The sequence below is a fragment of the Rattus norvegicus genome, chromosome 1 (assembly GCF_021556685.1).
Source record: "Rattus norvegicus strain SHRSP/BbbUtx chromosome 1, alternate assembly SHRSP_T2T, whole genome shotgun sequence".
Lineage (NCBI taxonomy): Eukaryota > Metazoa > Chordata > Mammalia > Rodentia > Muridae > Rattus > Rattus norvegicus.
Window position 1 is genome coordinate 77,228,417 of NC_141534.1, and position 15,937 is coordinate 77,244,353.

Below are 15,937 nucleotides of genomic sequence, written 5' to 3' on the forward strand. Positions count from 1 at the left end.
CCTCTGTTGAAGGGCATCTGGGTTCTTTCCAGCTTCTGGCTATTATAAATAAGGCTGCTGTGAACATAGTGGAGCATGTATCTTTGTTATATGTTGGGGCATCTTTTGGGTATATGTCCAAGAGAGGTATAGCTGGGTCCTCAGGTAGTGCAATGTCCAATTTTCTGAGGAACCTCCAGACTGATTTCCAGAATGGTTGTACCAGTCTGCAATCCCACCCACAATGGAGGAGTGTTCCTCTTTGGAGGCATTTTCTTAATTGAGGTTACCTCCTCTGAGATGACTTTAGCTTGTGTCAAGTTGACACAAAGCTATCAGGCACAATGAATATAACCAAAATATATTACACATAGGTATGAAAATGTCAACAAAAACATTTTGTTTCTGTTTTTGGAGACAGGGTTTCTGTGAGGCCTGGATATGTCAGAACTTGCTCTGTAGAACAGGCTGGACTTGAACTCACATAAATCCATTTACCTCTGTCTCCCCAGTGTTGGAACTACAGGTGTGAAGTACCACTGTCCAGCTACAAAAATCATCATTATTTGTAATTAGTATATGCTAAAAAGGAAATAAACAACAAGGGGACTTTAACTTTATGTATGATTTGACATGCACAGATCTCTTTTTTCCTTTTTAAAGACAAGGTCTGACTATGTTGTCCTGACTGGCCTTGAATTCTACATGTAGACCATGCTGGCCTTGAATTAATGGGGATCCACCTGCCTCTGCTCTCCAAGAACTGGGACTAAAGGTTAAATATGCTATATAAGCATGGAATGATGGAATGATCACTCAGTGGTTAGGAGCACTTGTTGCTATTACAGAGGACTGGGTTCAATTCATAGTATCCACATGGCCGCTCATAACCTCTCACAACTCCAAGGAGATCTGACACCAGTTTCTGACTTCCTTAGACACCAGGCATACAGTTGGTGCACATACATACATCCAGGCAAAAGACTCACACATATACAATCAAAAAGTGTTTACGGTTCTTGCAGAGGGACCAGAGTTCAGTTCACAGCAGCCATGTCACGCTGTGTTCACTACCTCCTGTGAATCCAACTACCAGTGTAGAGGTTAGGGGGAGGGGTGGGCGTGGGAAGTAAAGCTGGTGCTCTCTTCTGGACTCTGCATAAACCTGAACTCGTGTGGATATATCATCTGACTCCCATAATTAAAGAAAATAAAAGAAGACATCGAAAATAGATAAAAAACAAACAAACAGACAGACAGACAGACAGACAAAAAAACAAAACCCAAAATCTGTCTATAACTCCAGTCCCAGGAAATCCAATGCCTTCTCTGTCATAGGCATCAAGGATGAACAAGATACATAGATATACAAGAGGCAGAACATTCACACACATTAAACAAAATAAAACAAAACAAAAACCCCAAGCTCATCAGTGGCATACCCTTTTATTCCAGGAAAATGAAAAACAAAATACAAAAAACCCAACCAACCAACCAACCAACCAACCAACCAACCAACCAACCAAAAACCCCTAAATAATTAAAATAGTCCAATTCTTAGTGTATAGGCAGTTCTGATGGCCTGCCCTCAGGGACCTAGCAATTGCTTAAGTCATAACTTGCTTCTGGTAGTTGTGACCAGTGTGTTTGGCTGGAATAAAGGACCACTCATCTCTCCAGCTCTTTCCCCTCTATGTTCTCTCTCTCCCTTTTTGTCCTTGGAGTCCCTTATGTCCTCCGCTGTCCTCACGACTCCCTTGTTGCCACTACTGAACCCCAGGTCCTCACTGCTCTCTTTATAACAGATCTGCTGCATGGCCTAATTACTCAGGGGCTCATCATGGCATGGGCCTATCATGGTGCACCCTAGCCTTATTATATTTCCTAACGCCAATAGTAGGTGGATTGCATTCAAGTTAAAATGACTGAAAGAGGAGACTGTGGTTACTGGGGCCTGCAGGAATTAAGAGGACACGTTCCATTGGAGAGGAGAATTAAGTTTAGAAATCTATTGTAGCACTTGGAGATGATTATGAAAACTGAGTGCAGCCTATTTGAAAACTATTGAGGAGAGAGTTTAGTTTCTTCACAAATATGATACTGAGTGAGGCGAGGGATGGGTTAAACTGAATCCAGATGGCACCCAGGTGGAACTTTTTTTCAAAATTCCACCTCCCAGTCCGCACTGCCCCAGAGACCTCTGGGAAATATTGTCCAAAGCCCAGGAGTAGGCAAGGTATAAGTGAGCCCATTACTCTTTTAAACATTTTTCCTTGAGAATCTCATACTTTTATACAATGTGTTTTGATCACTTACACTCCCAACTGTTCATTCTACCCACAGTAATTCTTTCCAAGCATGCCTCTCAGCCCCAATAGCACCGCTCAGATGCCTCTGGGAAATGTGGTCCACACTGTGGGGCATGCGCAGTTCACGGAGCGTTAGTAAAGGATTTTGTTAAGGTGTTTAACTGCTTTCTTTGTTTATCCTGTGATCATATTAATTATGTTATATTTTATTTTTGAGACAATTGAGAATGGGCTTATTTCCCCGATTTCTTCTGAAATTTGTCATCGATCGGAGCATACCAGAGATGACTACTCAGACACATTGTACAGTCACTTGAAATTCTTTATTCTAGTTGGCTGTGACCACACCCAAATGTTTGCTACCCTAGTACAGCCCGTTATATCTAGAACACAGTTGTTTTTCTCCAATACATCCCTACTGCAGTTTCCCTCCCTTATCACTCGCATTTTCTTCTATCTCCCCTCAATCTCAGTTCCACTCCTCCTCTTTTTCTGTTCAAAAAAAAAAGACAAACCAAAAAACAAAACCAAGACAACAAAACTAACAAACAACAGAAACAAACAAACAAACAAACAAACAAAAACAGCCCTCCCAGGGATATTCATATTACACTTAGCAATTTCTGACCAAAAACTCGTCCCACCAGGATTCTTCATACTATGGATGCTGCGCAGGTGTTTATGACCATCCTTGAATTTCGGACTCCCTCGTTAGGCTTATCCCATAGTCAGTGATGCTTGCTTTCATTTCTGCCATGTAATTTTCATATTCTATCCATATTTTTAGGGTTTATGAGTGATCCTGCAATAAGCCCTGTAGGACTGGTGGTGGAGAGATGATGTACAGTGCAGATTTCACTCCCCAACTTTAGAGTCATTCACCTTCCTCTGGAAATGTCTTCTCCTTTCCTAGAAATGTCTGTGAGTTGTTGAGATGTTCCCATTTGATGCTCTTGCCAATAGAGTAGCCATGCAGACAAAAAGTTAACAAAGTTCCATTGGAGATAAATGGAACGGTAGCCGAAATGACATAGATCTTCAGGACACTTTACTCAAACAGTCCAGAACATATGTTCTTCAAAGCAGACCAGAGGGCTTGGTCTAAAATAGATCTCAAATTAGGGCAGAGAGAAACTATCAACACAGGAAAAATTTGAAATAACTTCTTGTATTCTACTGGAGTGCAAAGGGGTAAAGACAGAAGTCAGGAAGAGAAATGACAGAAGACAAAGCACTGTGAAGAATAACCATCACACTAATGAGTACTGAATATCTTTGAGAAGAAATTGAGATAGAACTGAAAATATCTTTTAATCAGTTGAAAATGAACCCAAAATGCCAAACCCATCAGCTATAATAAAGGCCACCCCAAGGGACGTATTAACAATTCCAAATGCCTAAGTTACAAAGCAAGGAGGTCCTAAACAAATAACATAATGTATCTAAAGACACTGTAGAAGGGAGCACACGCTAGAATAGAAAAAAATTATGTGTAGGCCTGAATAAATGAACACAATCAACTACTATAAAAAATAATATAAAGAGTAGATGAAGTACAGAAAGATTTCTTTTTTTGAAAAAAATAGGTAAGATTAACAGATTCTTAACCAAATTAACCAGAAGAAAGTGCTAGTAGCTGCGAACTCTTGGGATTGGAGGTGAAAAGAGAATAATTAATGTAAGCAGCATGAAATCTCAACCCCTAGAGAACACACCTTAAAAACATGTAATGTACCAGTTTAGGAAATATCAAATAAAAGGATGGATTTCCAAAAGCAAGATATGCTATATGATTAAGTCCATGATTAGCAATGGGACAAACAGTCATAAAGTATTTTGGCTGCTGGAGAAATGGATCAACAGATAAGAGCACTGGGTGATCTTCCAGGGGACCTGGATTTGATTCCCAGTGCTCCCATGGCAGCTGGCAATCATGTGTACGTCCAATTTCAAATGAATCTGAGACAATCTTCTGACCTACATGTCTGCAGTGCGGAGACATACACTCAGAAAACTACAGAATGCATAAAAGAGATGAAATGAAACTAACAAGAAAACAGATAAAGTAGAAACTAATAAATTAATCAGGAAAAATTTCCATATCTTTATTTTAAAGATTTATTTATTTATTTTACATATATGGATACACTGTAGCTGTCTTCAGACACACCAGAAAAGGACATCAGATCCCATTACATAAGGTTGCAAACAACAATGTGGTCACTGGGAATCAAACTCACGACCTCTGGAAGAGCAGTCAGTGCTCTTAACTACTAAGCCATCTCACCAACTGTTGTAGCAGATATCAATTATTCTTAAATTATTCTACAAATTAGAAAACCTTTTTTCAAAGCTAGCATCATACTGATAGCAAAGCTAGAAGTATACACAATAATGAAGAAAATTAGAGGCTGGGGGTGGTGGCACATGTTTTTCATCATGCCAGGACTTGGAAGGCAGAGGGGTAGATACATCTCTGAGATTGAGGCTAGCCAGGTCTACAAAGTGAGTTCAGGAGAGCCAGGCCGCTGTTACACAGAAACTCTGTCTTTAAAAACCACACACACACACACACACACACACACACACACACACACACACACACCACACACACACCACATACACACATATATAAATAATAGATTTGGTTTCCTGATGAGCATAGAAAATTGTAACAGCAAAACACTTTTTAAAAACATATATATTTTTTTAATTTTGTAATTATATTTATGTACAGAAAACTTAAGTGTACATTTAACCCAGTTTAGTGGTGAGTTCTTTAGCCTTTGCCTTTCCAGCTTGGCAATGCGAGCCACAGACTTAGGACTCAGGACGTTGCCTCCCCAGTGGCGGCGGATCTCATCATATCTGTCATTATAATTGGTCCTAACAGCTTCCACCAGCTTAGCCAGAGCACCCTTGTCTTCCGAGTTAACCTGTGTGAAGGCAACAGTGGTGCACGTCTTCCTGTGGACCAGGCGCCCCAGCCTGGCCTTTCCCTTGATGATGCAGTAGGGCACCCCCATCTTTCGACAAAGGGCAGGCAGGAAAACCACCAGCTCAATGGGGTCTACATCATGGGCAATCACCACCAGCTGAGCCTTTTTGTTCTCCACCAAGGTGGTGACTGTATTGACCCCTGCTCGGAGGACAGGTGGTCTCTTAGTTGGGACGTCCCCTTTGCCAGCAGCTTTCTTCTCAGCTTGGGCCAGCAGCTTTTGCTTCTTCTCCTGCTTTGTCTCTGTCCTGTACTTGTGGGCGAGCTTAAGCAACTAAGTCGCTGTTTGCCTGTCCAGGGCCTGGGTGAACTGGTTGATGGCAGGAGGTACTTTGAGCCACTTATAGAGGATGGATCTTTGCCGCTGCAGCCTGATGTAGTGAGGCCATTTGACAAAGCGTGTGAGATCTCTTTTGGGCTGGATGTCCTGCCCAATGCTGAAGTTCTTAGGCCTTTTCTCAAACAAAGGATTGACCACCTTTTTGGCTTCTTGTTCCTTGACCACGGCGGGGGCTGGGGCCACCTTCTTCCCCTTGGCCTTCTTTCCTTTGGGCATCTTGCTTGACTGGAAGAGAAACTTAAAAACATATTTTAATAACACATTAATATATACCAATTTAGTGAAAGGTGTTGAACTGTGAAGAAGTAAAAAGATAGAGGCTGCTTAGATGATTAGAGTAAAACAGAGAAGTGAACAGAGAGCCAGAGGGAGTAGTTACAGCTGTACATTTGATATTACTGAAAGAATAAGGATTTTAAACTATCCCCCACTGACCCTGCTGTGAGGACAGGTGCACCTCACAGCAAAGAATAACATAACATGTTTTGAGGAAGTAGCCTGGCCATAGTCACCATAAACCATCTGGCCTCAATAAGGCCTGACTCAACAGTCCTGAGAAAAACAAGAACTAGGGTCAGCTTGTCCCAGAATCAGGGTGGCCTAGAGTTAAACTGAGCCCAAGTTAGATCATGTGTGCCAATGTAAACAAACCAATGAAATTGCATTGTGTGACTGTTGCCAACTGCCTATGTATTTTTCCCTATAATTATCTTCCCCTAATTGGGCTCGGGGTCGACTCCTCTGTCTCCTATGTGAGATACGTGTCGTCCCAGAGCTCTGGTTCCTCAAATACACCTCTTGTTCATTATATCAAGACCGGTTCCTCGTGAGTTTTTGTGTCGCCTCGAGATTTGAGTGGGGGTCTTCCCCATCCCGGTGGTCTTTCATTACCATCATTCAAAGAGTGGTTTTATATACTGACAGCCAATTGGTTTTTCCAGTTGCCCTTTGGCAATGGGTTGTAAAATAAGGTCGTAAGTTCACAATAACTTAGAATGTAGCTCACTTGCAGTGACATGGTATAGAATAATTTTCATGAAAGCTTACATCACATACAAAGGAATTAGATTTTTTCAGAATAAAACACGTATGTATGGAAATCATGACAAATTTAAGAAATGTATTGACTTCCGAAGCAAAATGTTCTATTGATGCAAGTTTGCTGTATTGAATGTCAAATTCACAAAGTATTAAAAAAAGTAAACTCTTCATATATGACTTGAATCTGTTCATCGGCACACGTAATTAATAGAGGAAATAAATCTTTTGCAATCCAGTTGTCAAATTAATAAAATATGTTAATGATCCAAGTGGAAGAACTCAGAAATTTGGATTTTATTGCAAGTTAAATCAATAGCACAAAACTAATAGTAAGTAGAAGAGGAAGACGAAAAATGCAGCACATATTTTAATGTGAAAAAAGCATTAGGTACATATATATGACTATCTAAAGAAATAATAGCCCCTGGATCAAATGTACAATTATGACTTTATATGTGAGTGTTCAGATAGTGAAGAACAACAATTGCCTTCAATGATGCTGTTTAATTTAAGAGGCACATAAGGATGCTAAGAAGGTTTTATGCTTTTAGCATATGTTTTGTCCCTGATATAGCTAAGTGAATTCCTTTCTGGTCTTAATAATATGAGGTAGCACTTGGGGGCAAAGATGATGCCTAGGAGAGATGTACTGGAAGCCAAGATAGAGAAGACTTCCATAGCCACCATGTTCTTCCCCTTGGTGCTGTGGTAGACAGGGAGGAAGGTGACCCAGACACTGCAGAACACCAGCATGCTGAAAGCCAGGAACTTGGCTTCATTGAATGTGTCAGGTAGGTTTCTGGACAAGAAAGCCATAAAGTAGCTCACTAGGGCTAGTGCTCCCAGGTATCCAAGGTTGCAATGGAAAGCAACAGCTGAGCCTTTATTGCAAATGATGATGATGTGTCCATGTTCTGAGTGAGCATCTTTATCAATAAATGGAGGAGAGGTTGTCAGCCAAATTCCAGATAGAAAAACTTGGAGCAGGGTGCATAAGGGAATAATGAAATTAGGGGCCCTTGATATCAGCAGCCATCTTCTAATTCTTCCTGGAGAAGTGATCTTGAAGGCTATAACCACAGTGATAGTTTTGGCCAACACAGTGGAAAGAGCCACAGTGAACAGAAGCCCAAAAATGTTTTGCTGCAGGATACAGGAGGCTGTGCTGGGACGGCCAATGAAGAGCAAGGGACAGAGAAAACAGAGCATCAAAGTGATGAGCAGGGTGTAACTGAGAGCCAGGTTATTGGCCTTGACAATGGGGGTGTCCCTGTTCTTCAGAAACACCACAAGAACAGCAGCTGTGAGTGAGGAGAAACCCAGGGACATGAAGCAAAGTGTCTTCCCCAATGGGTCATCATAGTACAGAAATGTCACAGTTTTCTGTAGGCAGTGGATCTTCTCTATGTTTGCATAGTGAGTTTCTGGACACTTCACACACTGATCCACATCTGAAAGAAATGCAGTTTATAATGAGTGCATACTATGGTTTTCTCTTTTATCCTAAGCCATTTCCTAGCTCCCACACACTGCAGTGTTATCAGAACAATTATGCTGTTTCTGATGCACATATAAAAACACTTTCCAGATAATATTTCTTTTTTCCCTTTTTTATTGGATATATTTTATTTACATTTCAAATGTTATCACCTTTCCCAGTTTCCCTCTATACCATTTTCCTCCCCTTCTATAAGTGTCTTCCCCATCCCCAACCACCCCCCCCTTTCACCTCCCCACCCTGACACTCCCCTACACTGGGGGATGCAGCCTTGGCAGGACCAAGGGCTTCTCCTCCCATTGGTGCCCAACAAGGCCATCCATTGCTACATATGCAGCTGGAGCCATGGGTCTGTCCATGTGTAGTCTTTGGGTAGTGGTTTAGTCCCTGGGAGCTCTGGTTGGTTGGTATTGTGCTTATGAGGTTTCAAGCCCACTCAGCTCCTTCAATCCTTTCTCTAATTTCTCCAACAGAGACCCTGTTCTCAGTTTAATGGTTTGCTGTATTTGTCGTGCTCTGGCTGAGCCTCTCAGGAGACAGCTGTACCAGGCTCCTGTCAGCATGCACTTCTTGGCTTCATCAATATTGTCTAGTTTTGGTGGCTGTATATATAATGACTGGAGCTCCAGGTGGGGCAGGCTCTGAATGGCCATTCCTTCAGTCTCTGCTCCAAACTTTGTCTCCATATCCCCTCCTATGAATATCTTTGTTCCCCCTTTTAAGAAGGACTGAAACATCCACAGTTTGGTTGACTTTCTTCTTGAGCTTCATGTGGTCTATGGATTTTATCTTGAGTAACTTGAGTTTTAATGCTAATATCCACTTATCAGTGAGTGTATATCATGTGTGTGTGTGTGTGTGTGTGTGTGTGTGTGTTTGTGATTGCATTACCTCACTCAAGATGATATTTTCTATTTCCATCCATTTGCCTATGAATTTTACGAAGTCATTGCTTTTGATAGCTGAGTAGTACTCTATTGTGTAGATGAACCACATTTTGTGTATCCATTCCTCTGTTGAAGGGCATCTGGGTTCTTTCCAGCTTCTGGATATTATAAATAAGGCTGCTATGAGCATAGTGGAGCATGTGTCTTTGTTGTATGTTGGAGTGGTATGGCTGGGTCCTTAGGTAGTGCACCATCCAATTTTCTCAGGCACCTCCAGACTGATTTCCAGACTGGTTACAATTTCCAGGTTACAATTCCACCAACAATAGAGGAGTGTTCCTCTTTCTCCACATCTTCGCCAGTATCTGCTGTCACCTTAGTTTTTGATCTTAGCCATTCTGACTGGTGTGAGGTGGAATCTCATGGTTGTTTTGATTTGCACTTCCCTGATGACTAAGGATGTTCTAAGGTTGTTCTAAGGATGACTAAGGATGATAAGGACATTTTCCCTTCTAATTTGTATCCATTTGAACTCCTTTCATTGCCTGATTTCTCTGGCTAGGACTTTGAGTACTATATTGAATAAGTAGGGAGAGAGTGGGCAGCCTTGTCTACTCCCTGATTTTAGTGGGATTGCTTCAAGTTTCTCTCCATTTAGTTTAATGTTAGCTACTGGTTTGCCATATATTGCTTTTACTATGTTTAGATATAGCCCTTGAATTCCAGATCTTTCCAGGACTTTTATCATGAAAGGGTGTTGAATTTTGTCAAATGCTTTCTCAGCATCTAATGAAATGATCATGTGGTTTTTATATAGTGGATTACGTTGATGGTTTTCCATATATTGAACCATCCCTTCATACCTGGAATGAAGTCTATTTGATCATGGTGGATGATCATTTTGATGTGTTCTTGGATTTGACTTTCAAGAATTTTATTGTGTATTTTTGCGTCAATATTCATAAGGGAAATTGGTTTGAAGTTCTCTTACTTTGTTGGGTCTTTGTGTAGTTTAGGTATAAGAGTAATTGTGGCGTCATAGAAGGAATTTGGTGGTGCTCTGTCTATTTCTTTTCTTTTTTTTTTTTCTCTTTTTTTTTGGAGCTGGGGACCGAACCCAGGGCCTTGCGCTTGCTAGGGCTCTGTCTATTTCTATTTTGTGGAATAGTTTGGACAGTATTGGTATGAGGTCTTCTATGAAGGTCTGATAGAATTCAGCACTGAACCCATCTGGTTCTGGGCTCTTTTTGGGTTGGGAGACTTTTAATAACTGCTTGTATTTCTTTAGGAGTTATGGGGTTGTTTAGATGGTTCATTTGTTCCTGATTTAGCTTTGGTACCTGGTATCTGTCTAGAAAATTGTTTATTTCCTCCAGATTTTCAAGTTTTGTTGAATATAGGCTTTTGTAGTAGGATCTGATGATTTTTCAAATTTCCTCTGATTCTGTAGTTATGTCTCCCTTTTCATTTCTGATTTTGTTAATTTGGATACACTCTCTGTGACCTCTGGTTAGTCTGGCTAAGGGTTTATCTATCTTGTTGATTTTCTCAAAGAACAAGCTCCTGCTTTTGTTGATTCTTTGTATAGTCTTTTCGCTTCCTACTTGGTTGATTTCAGCCTTGGGTTTCATTATTTCCTGCCTTCTAATAGTCTTGGGTTTATTTATTTCTTTTTGTTCTAGAGCTTTTAGGTGTGCTGTCAAGTTGTTGATACATGCTCTCTCCTGTTTCTTTCTGCAGGCACTCAGAGCTGTGAGTTTTCCTCTTAGCACAGCTTTCATTGTGTCCCATAAGTTTGGGTATGTTGTACCTTCATTTTCATTAAATTCTAAGAAGTCTTTAATTTCTTTATTTCTTCCTTGACCAGGTTATCGTTGAGTAGAGCATTGTTCAACTTTCATATATATGTGGGCGTTCTTCCCTTATTGTTATTGAAGACCAGCCTTATTCTGTGGTGACCTGACAGGATGCACGGGATTATTTCTATCTTCCTGTATCTGATAAGACCTTTCTGTGACCAATTATATGGTCAGTTTTGAAGAAGTTATCACAAGGTGCTGAGAAGAAGGTATATCCTTTTGTTTTAGGATGGAATGTTCTATAAATACCTGTTAAATCCATTTGGTTCAGAACTTCTGTTAGTTTCTCTCTGTTTCTGTTTAATATGTTTCCACGATCTGTCCATTAATGAGAGTGGGGTGTTGAAATCTACTACTATTATTGTGTGAGGCTCAATGTGTGGTTTGAGCTTTAATAAGGTTTCTTTTACGTATGTAGGTGCCCTTGTATTTGTGGCATCTAATGTATTTTGTGGCATAGATATTTAAGATTGAGAGTTCATCTTGGCGGATTTTTCCTTTGATGAATATGAAGTGCCCTTCCTTATCTTTTTTGATGAATTTTAGTTGAAAATTGATTTTATTTGATATTAGAATGGCTACTCCAGCTTGCTTCTTCTGACCATTTGCTTGGAAAGTTGTTTTCCAGCCTTTCACTCTGAGGTAGTGTCTGTATTTGTCCCTGTGGTGTGTTTCCTGTATGCAGTAAAATGCTGGGTCTTCTTTATGTATCCAGTCAGTTAGTCTATGTCTTTTTATTGGGGAATTGAGTCCATTGATGTTGAGAGATATTTAGGAATAGTGGTCGTCGATTCCTGTTGTTTTCGTTGTTAGAGGTGGAATTATGTTTGTGCATCTCTCTTTTGGTTTCATTGCAAGGAGATTATATCCTTGCTTTCTGTATGGTGTAGTTTCTCTCCTTGTGTTTGAGTTTTCCATCTATTATCCTTTGTAGGGTTGTATTTGTAGAAAGATATTGTGTAAATTTGGTTTTGGCATGGAATATCTTGGTTTTTCCATGTATATTAATTGAGAGTTTTGCTGGATATAGTAGCCTGGGTTGGCATTTGTGTTCTCTTAGGGTGTGTATGACATCTGCCTAGGATCTTCTGGCTTTCATAGTCTCTGGTAAGAAGTTTGGTGTAATTCTTATAGGTCTGCCTTTATATGTCACTTGACCTTTTTCCCTTACTGCTTTTTTTAAAAAAAGATTTATTTATTTATTATATATAAGTACACTGTAGCTGTCTTCAGATACACCAGAAGAGGGTATCGGATCTCTTTACAGATGGTTGTGAGCCACTATGTGGTTGCTGGGAATTGAACTCAGGACCTCTGGAAGAGCAGTCGGTGTTCTTAACCGCTGAGCCATCTCTCCATCCTGTCCTGCATTTCTTTAAGGGAGTTATTTATATCCTTCTTAAAGTCCTCCATCATTATCATAAAATGTGATTTTAAATCTAAATCTTGCTTTTCTGGTGTGTTTGGATATTCAGTGTTTTCTTTGGTGGGAGAACTGGACTCTCACGATGTCTTGGTTTCTGTTGTTTAGGTTCCTGTACTTGCCTCTCACCATCCAGTTGTCTCTGGTGTTTGCTTGTCTTGCTGTTTCTGAGAGTGGCTTGACCCTTCTGTAGGCCTCTGTGTCAGAACGCCTGTAGAACTGTTTTCCTGTTTTCTTTTACCCCTTTCTGGGAACAGGTACTCTGATCTCAGGTGTGTAGGTGCTCCTGGTGACTGTCTTTCAGCTCTCCGTGTGGGGAGGAATCAGAAGTGTCCTGCCTCTGATTGCTCCGAGGTCCTTGTACCCAGGGCGCTCATTTGGCACTAGGCAATTCCCTCTTGGATTGGGAATGTGGGCAGAGCGTAGTCTTCTCTGATTTTTCAGGAGTGTCTGCACTTCTTCTTCTTCTTCTTTTTTTTTTTTTTTAAAGATTTATTTATTATGTATACACGTTCATTCTGCCCATATGCCAGAAGAGGGCATCAGATCCCATTACAGATGGTCGTGAGCCACCATGTGGTTGTTGGGAATTGAACTCAGGACCTCTGGAAGAGCAGTCAGTGCTCTTAACCACTGAGCCATCTCTCTAGCCCCCAGTGTCTGCACTTCTGAGGGTCCAGTTCTCTCCCCAACAAGATTTGGGTGCAGGGAGCTATTTGACAGGTTCAGTTTAGTCCTGGGCACAGACCAGAACCACAGGTACCAGTGGCTGCCTGTTCGTATATTCCTGTGTCCAGAGGCCCTGTTCAGTTTCTCCTTGGACCAGGGATGTGGGCAGAGGTGTGCAGAAATGGCAGTCTGTTCTGTCGTCTCAGGATGTCTGCACTTCTGGGTTTTCATCTCTCTTCCCTATGGGATTTGGTCTGTTTATTGCGTTCTTACACTGGCGTTTGGGTATCTGAGTTTAGGACCATAATAAAGCTAGCTGCTATTTTCTAGGTTTGGTTTTGGTTTTTGGTTTCTGTTCCTTCTTTGGTCTTCTGGTCTTTGTGGCATGGATTTCTGGTGGCCTGAATGAGCATTAATCCAGAGGGAGTCTATGACCAGGTTAAGAGCAGCACTCCTGGTGCTTAATTTGGTGTAGCAGAAGTTCTGTGTTCTTCTGACTAGTGTGGCCTAGTCTTCTGTTTATTTCTGGTCTTACAGAATTTTTCTTAATAGTTTGGTTTGCAACTTTATGCTTCCATAGTTCGTGCATGCATGTGTGTGAGACTGAGTGTTTTACTTAACTCTTGTTTTGTTTGGTTCGGTGGGATTTTTTTCTCCTTTCTCTCTTAAAAAAAAAAGAGAAAGAAAGTGTGGAGAACTGGCTGGGCATAAAAATGGGGAAGATCTAGGAGGAGTTAGGTGAGGGCAAAATCCTGATTAGTATGTATCATATAGGAATATGAATAGTAATGTGATGATACAAAGAAATTAAGTATAGTTTAAAATTAAAAGGTATACAGAAATATAGGTACTTTGTTAATCTATTGAAAATATGGCAAAATTCATATGTGTACATTATGAACTAAGAGTAAATTGACAAGCTATCAGGAACAGTGTTCAAATGTTGTTCAGGGTTATGAGAACTGTATAACTGGTGAGATACTTCAAGGTGCCAACAATTTCAGAATACGAATTCAGTCAGGTTGCTTCAGAGAATGAAGAAACTTAGAGAACACCATGTATACTTTATATTTGGGACACATATAGGAACATCATTGTAAGATTAGGATTTCAAAGGACATTCTACTGCACTGATGTCCCATGACCTCTTTTTTTTTTTTTGTTCTTTTTTTCGGAGCTGGGGACCGAGTCCCATGACCTCTTAAGAATAGATAGTATTCTCTGTACCCAAATCTCATCGGGGAGAGAGCTGGTCTCCCAGAAGTACAGACAATCTTGAAAGCTCAGAGGGGACAACTACTCCTGTCCACATTCCTGACCCAAGAGAAACCTGCCTAGTGCCCTCTGTGCCCTCTAGGCAGAGGAACCCAGGAACAGTCAGCAGCAGGAACCTTCCAGTTTCTGCCTGCACTGAGAGCTGAAAGCCAGTCACCAGGAGTGCTGACACAGGTGAGAGCAGAGGTAAGACCAACTCTTCTGCTCCAAGTGACCTACCTAGTGGCCTCAGGACACACAAAGGCACTCTTCTGGGATAGGACACTTCCTGTTTCTGCCTGTGCTCAGGGCTGAACTGCTCCCACAACTCTCTGTACCAAAATTCCATGGGGGAGAGAGCTAGACTCTCAGAAGTGCAAACAATCCTCGGAGTTAAGGGGAGATCACCACTACTGCTCACATTCCTGACCCAAGAGGAACTAGCCTAGTGCCCTCTGGATACAGGAACATAGGAGCAGTCAGTGGCAGGAACCATCTGGTTTCTGCCTACACCTAGCAATGAACCAGTGCCACAGTTCTCTGTACCCAAATCCTGTGGGGGAAAGAGCTGGTTGCACAGAATTGCAGACAATCCTAAGAGCTCAGGGAGACTGCAACTTCTGCTCACATTCCTGGCCCAAAAAGAACCCGACTAGTGCCCTCTGTGCCTTCTGTGCCCTCTGGGCACTGAAAATTAGGAGCCCTCAGGGGCAGGCCCCTTTGGGTTTCTACCTAAACCAGAGCTGAAAGCCAGTCACCTGGAGCACTGACACACCTGAAAGCAGAGGTAAGACCAACTCTTCTGCTCCAAGCGACCTGCCTGGGAGCTTCAGGTCACTCAAACCCAGGAGCAACTCTCAGTTCTCAGATCCTGCTGAAAGAAAACAAGTCTAAAGGAGTGCGGACACAGGCTTACAGGAGGGTCAAACCACTGTCAAAGACAGAAAGACAAGCTAACACCAGAGACAACCTGATGGCTAGAGGCAAGCACAGGAAACTAACAGAAAAACACACATGGTATGCACTCTTGAATAGTGGATATTAGCCCAAATGCTTGAATTGCCCTAGATGCACAGAACACATGAAACTCAAGAAGGATGATCAAAATGTGAATGCTTCACTCCTTCTTTAAAAGGGGAACAAGAATACCCTTGGGAGGGAATAGGGAGGCAAAGTTTAGAACAGAGGCAGAAGGAACACCCATTCAGAGCCTGCCCAACACGTGGCCCAAACATATACAGCCACCCAATTAGACAAGATGGATGAAGCAAAGAAGTGCAGGTTGACAGGAACCAGATGTAGATCTCTCCTGAGAGACACACCCAGAATACAGCAAATACATAGGCGAATGCCAGCAGCAATCCTCTGAACTGAGATTGGGACCCCCGTTGAAGGAATCAGAGAAAGGTCTGAAAGAGCTTGAAGGGACTTGAGACCCCATAAGAACAACAAAGCCAACCAACCAGAGCTTCCAGGGATTAAGCCACTACCCAAAGACTATACATGGACTGACCCTGGACTCTAACCTCATAGGTAGCAATGAATAGCCTAGTAAGAGCACCAGTGGAAAGAGAAGTCCTTGGTCCTGCCAAGACTGACCCCCTCCCCAGTAAACATGATTGTTGGGGGAGGGCGGTAATGGGGGGAGGATGGGGAGGGGAACACCTCACACTCTCAATG

The 15,937-nt window shown here is 41.7% G+C and overlaps 1 protein-coding gene and 1 pseudogene across 1 annotated transcript in view; both read right to left on the reverse strand.

Annotated features, from left to right (window-relative positions):
- Window positions 1-5,042: 5,042 nt before the first annotated feature.
- LOC108348628 (60S ribosomal protein L7a pseudogene) lies at window positions 5,043-5,842 on the reverse strand (annotated as a pseudogene).
- Window positions 5,843-6,937: 1,095 nt separating this feature from the next.
- Window positions 6,938-15,937, reverse strand: part of Vom2r27 (vomeronasal 2 receptor, 27) — a 34,486-nt gene continuing 25,486 nt past the window's right edge. Inside the window, exon 6 of the mRNA NM_173130.3 lies at window positions 6,938-8,118. Within this exon, the coding sequence (NP_775153.2) occupies window positions 7,196-8,118 (923 nt within the window). The 3' untranslated portion in view covers window positions 6,938-7,195. The remainder of the gene's footprint in view (window positions 8,119-15,937) is intronic.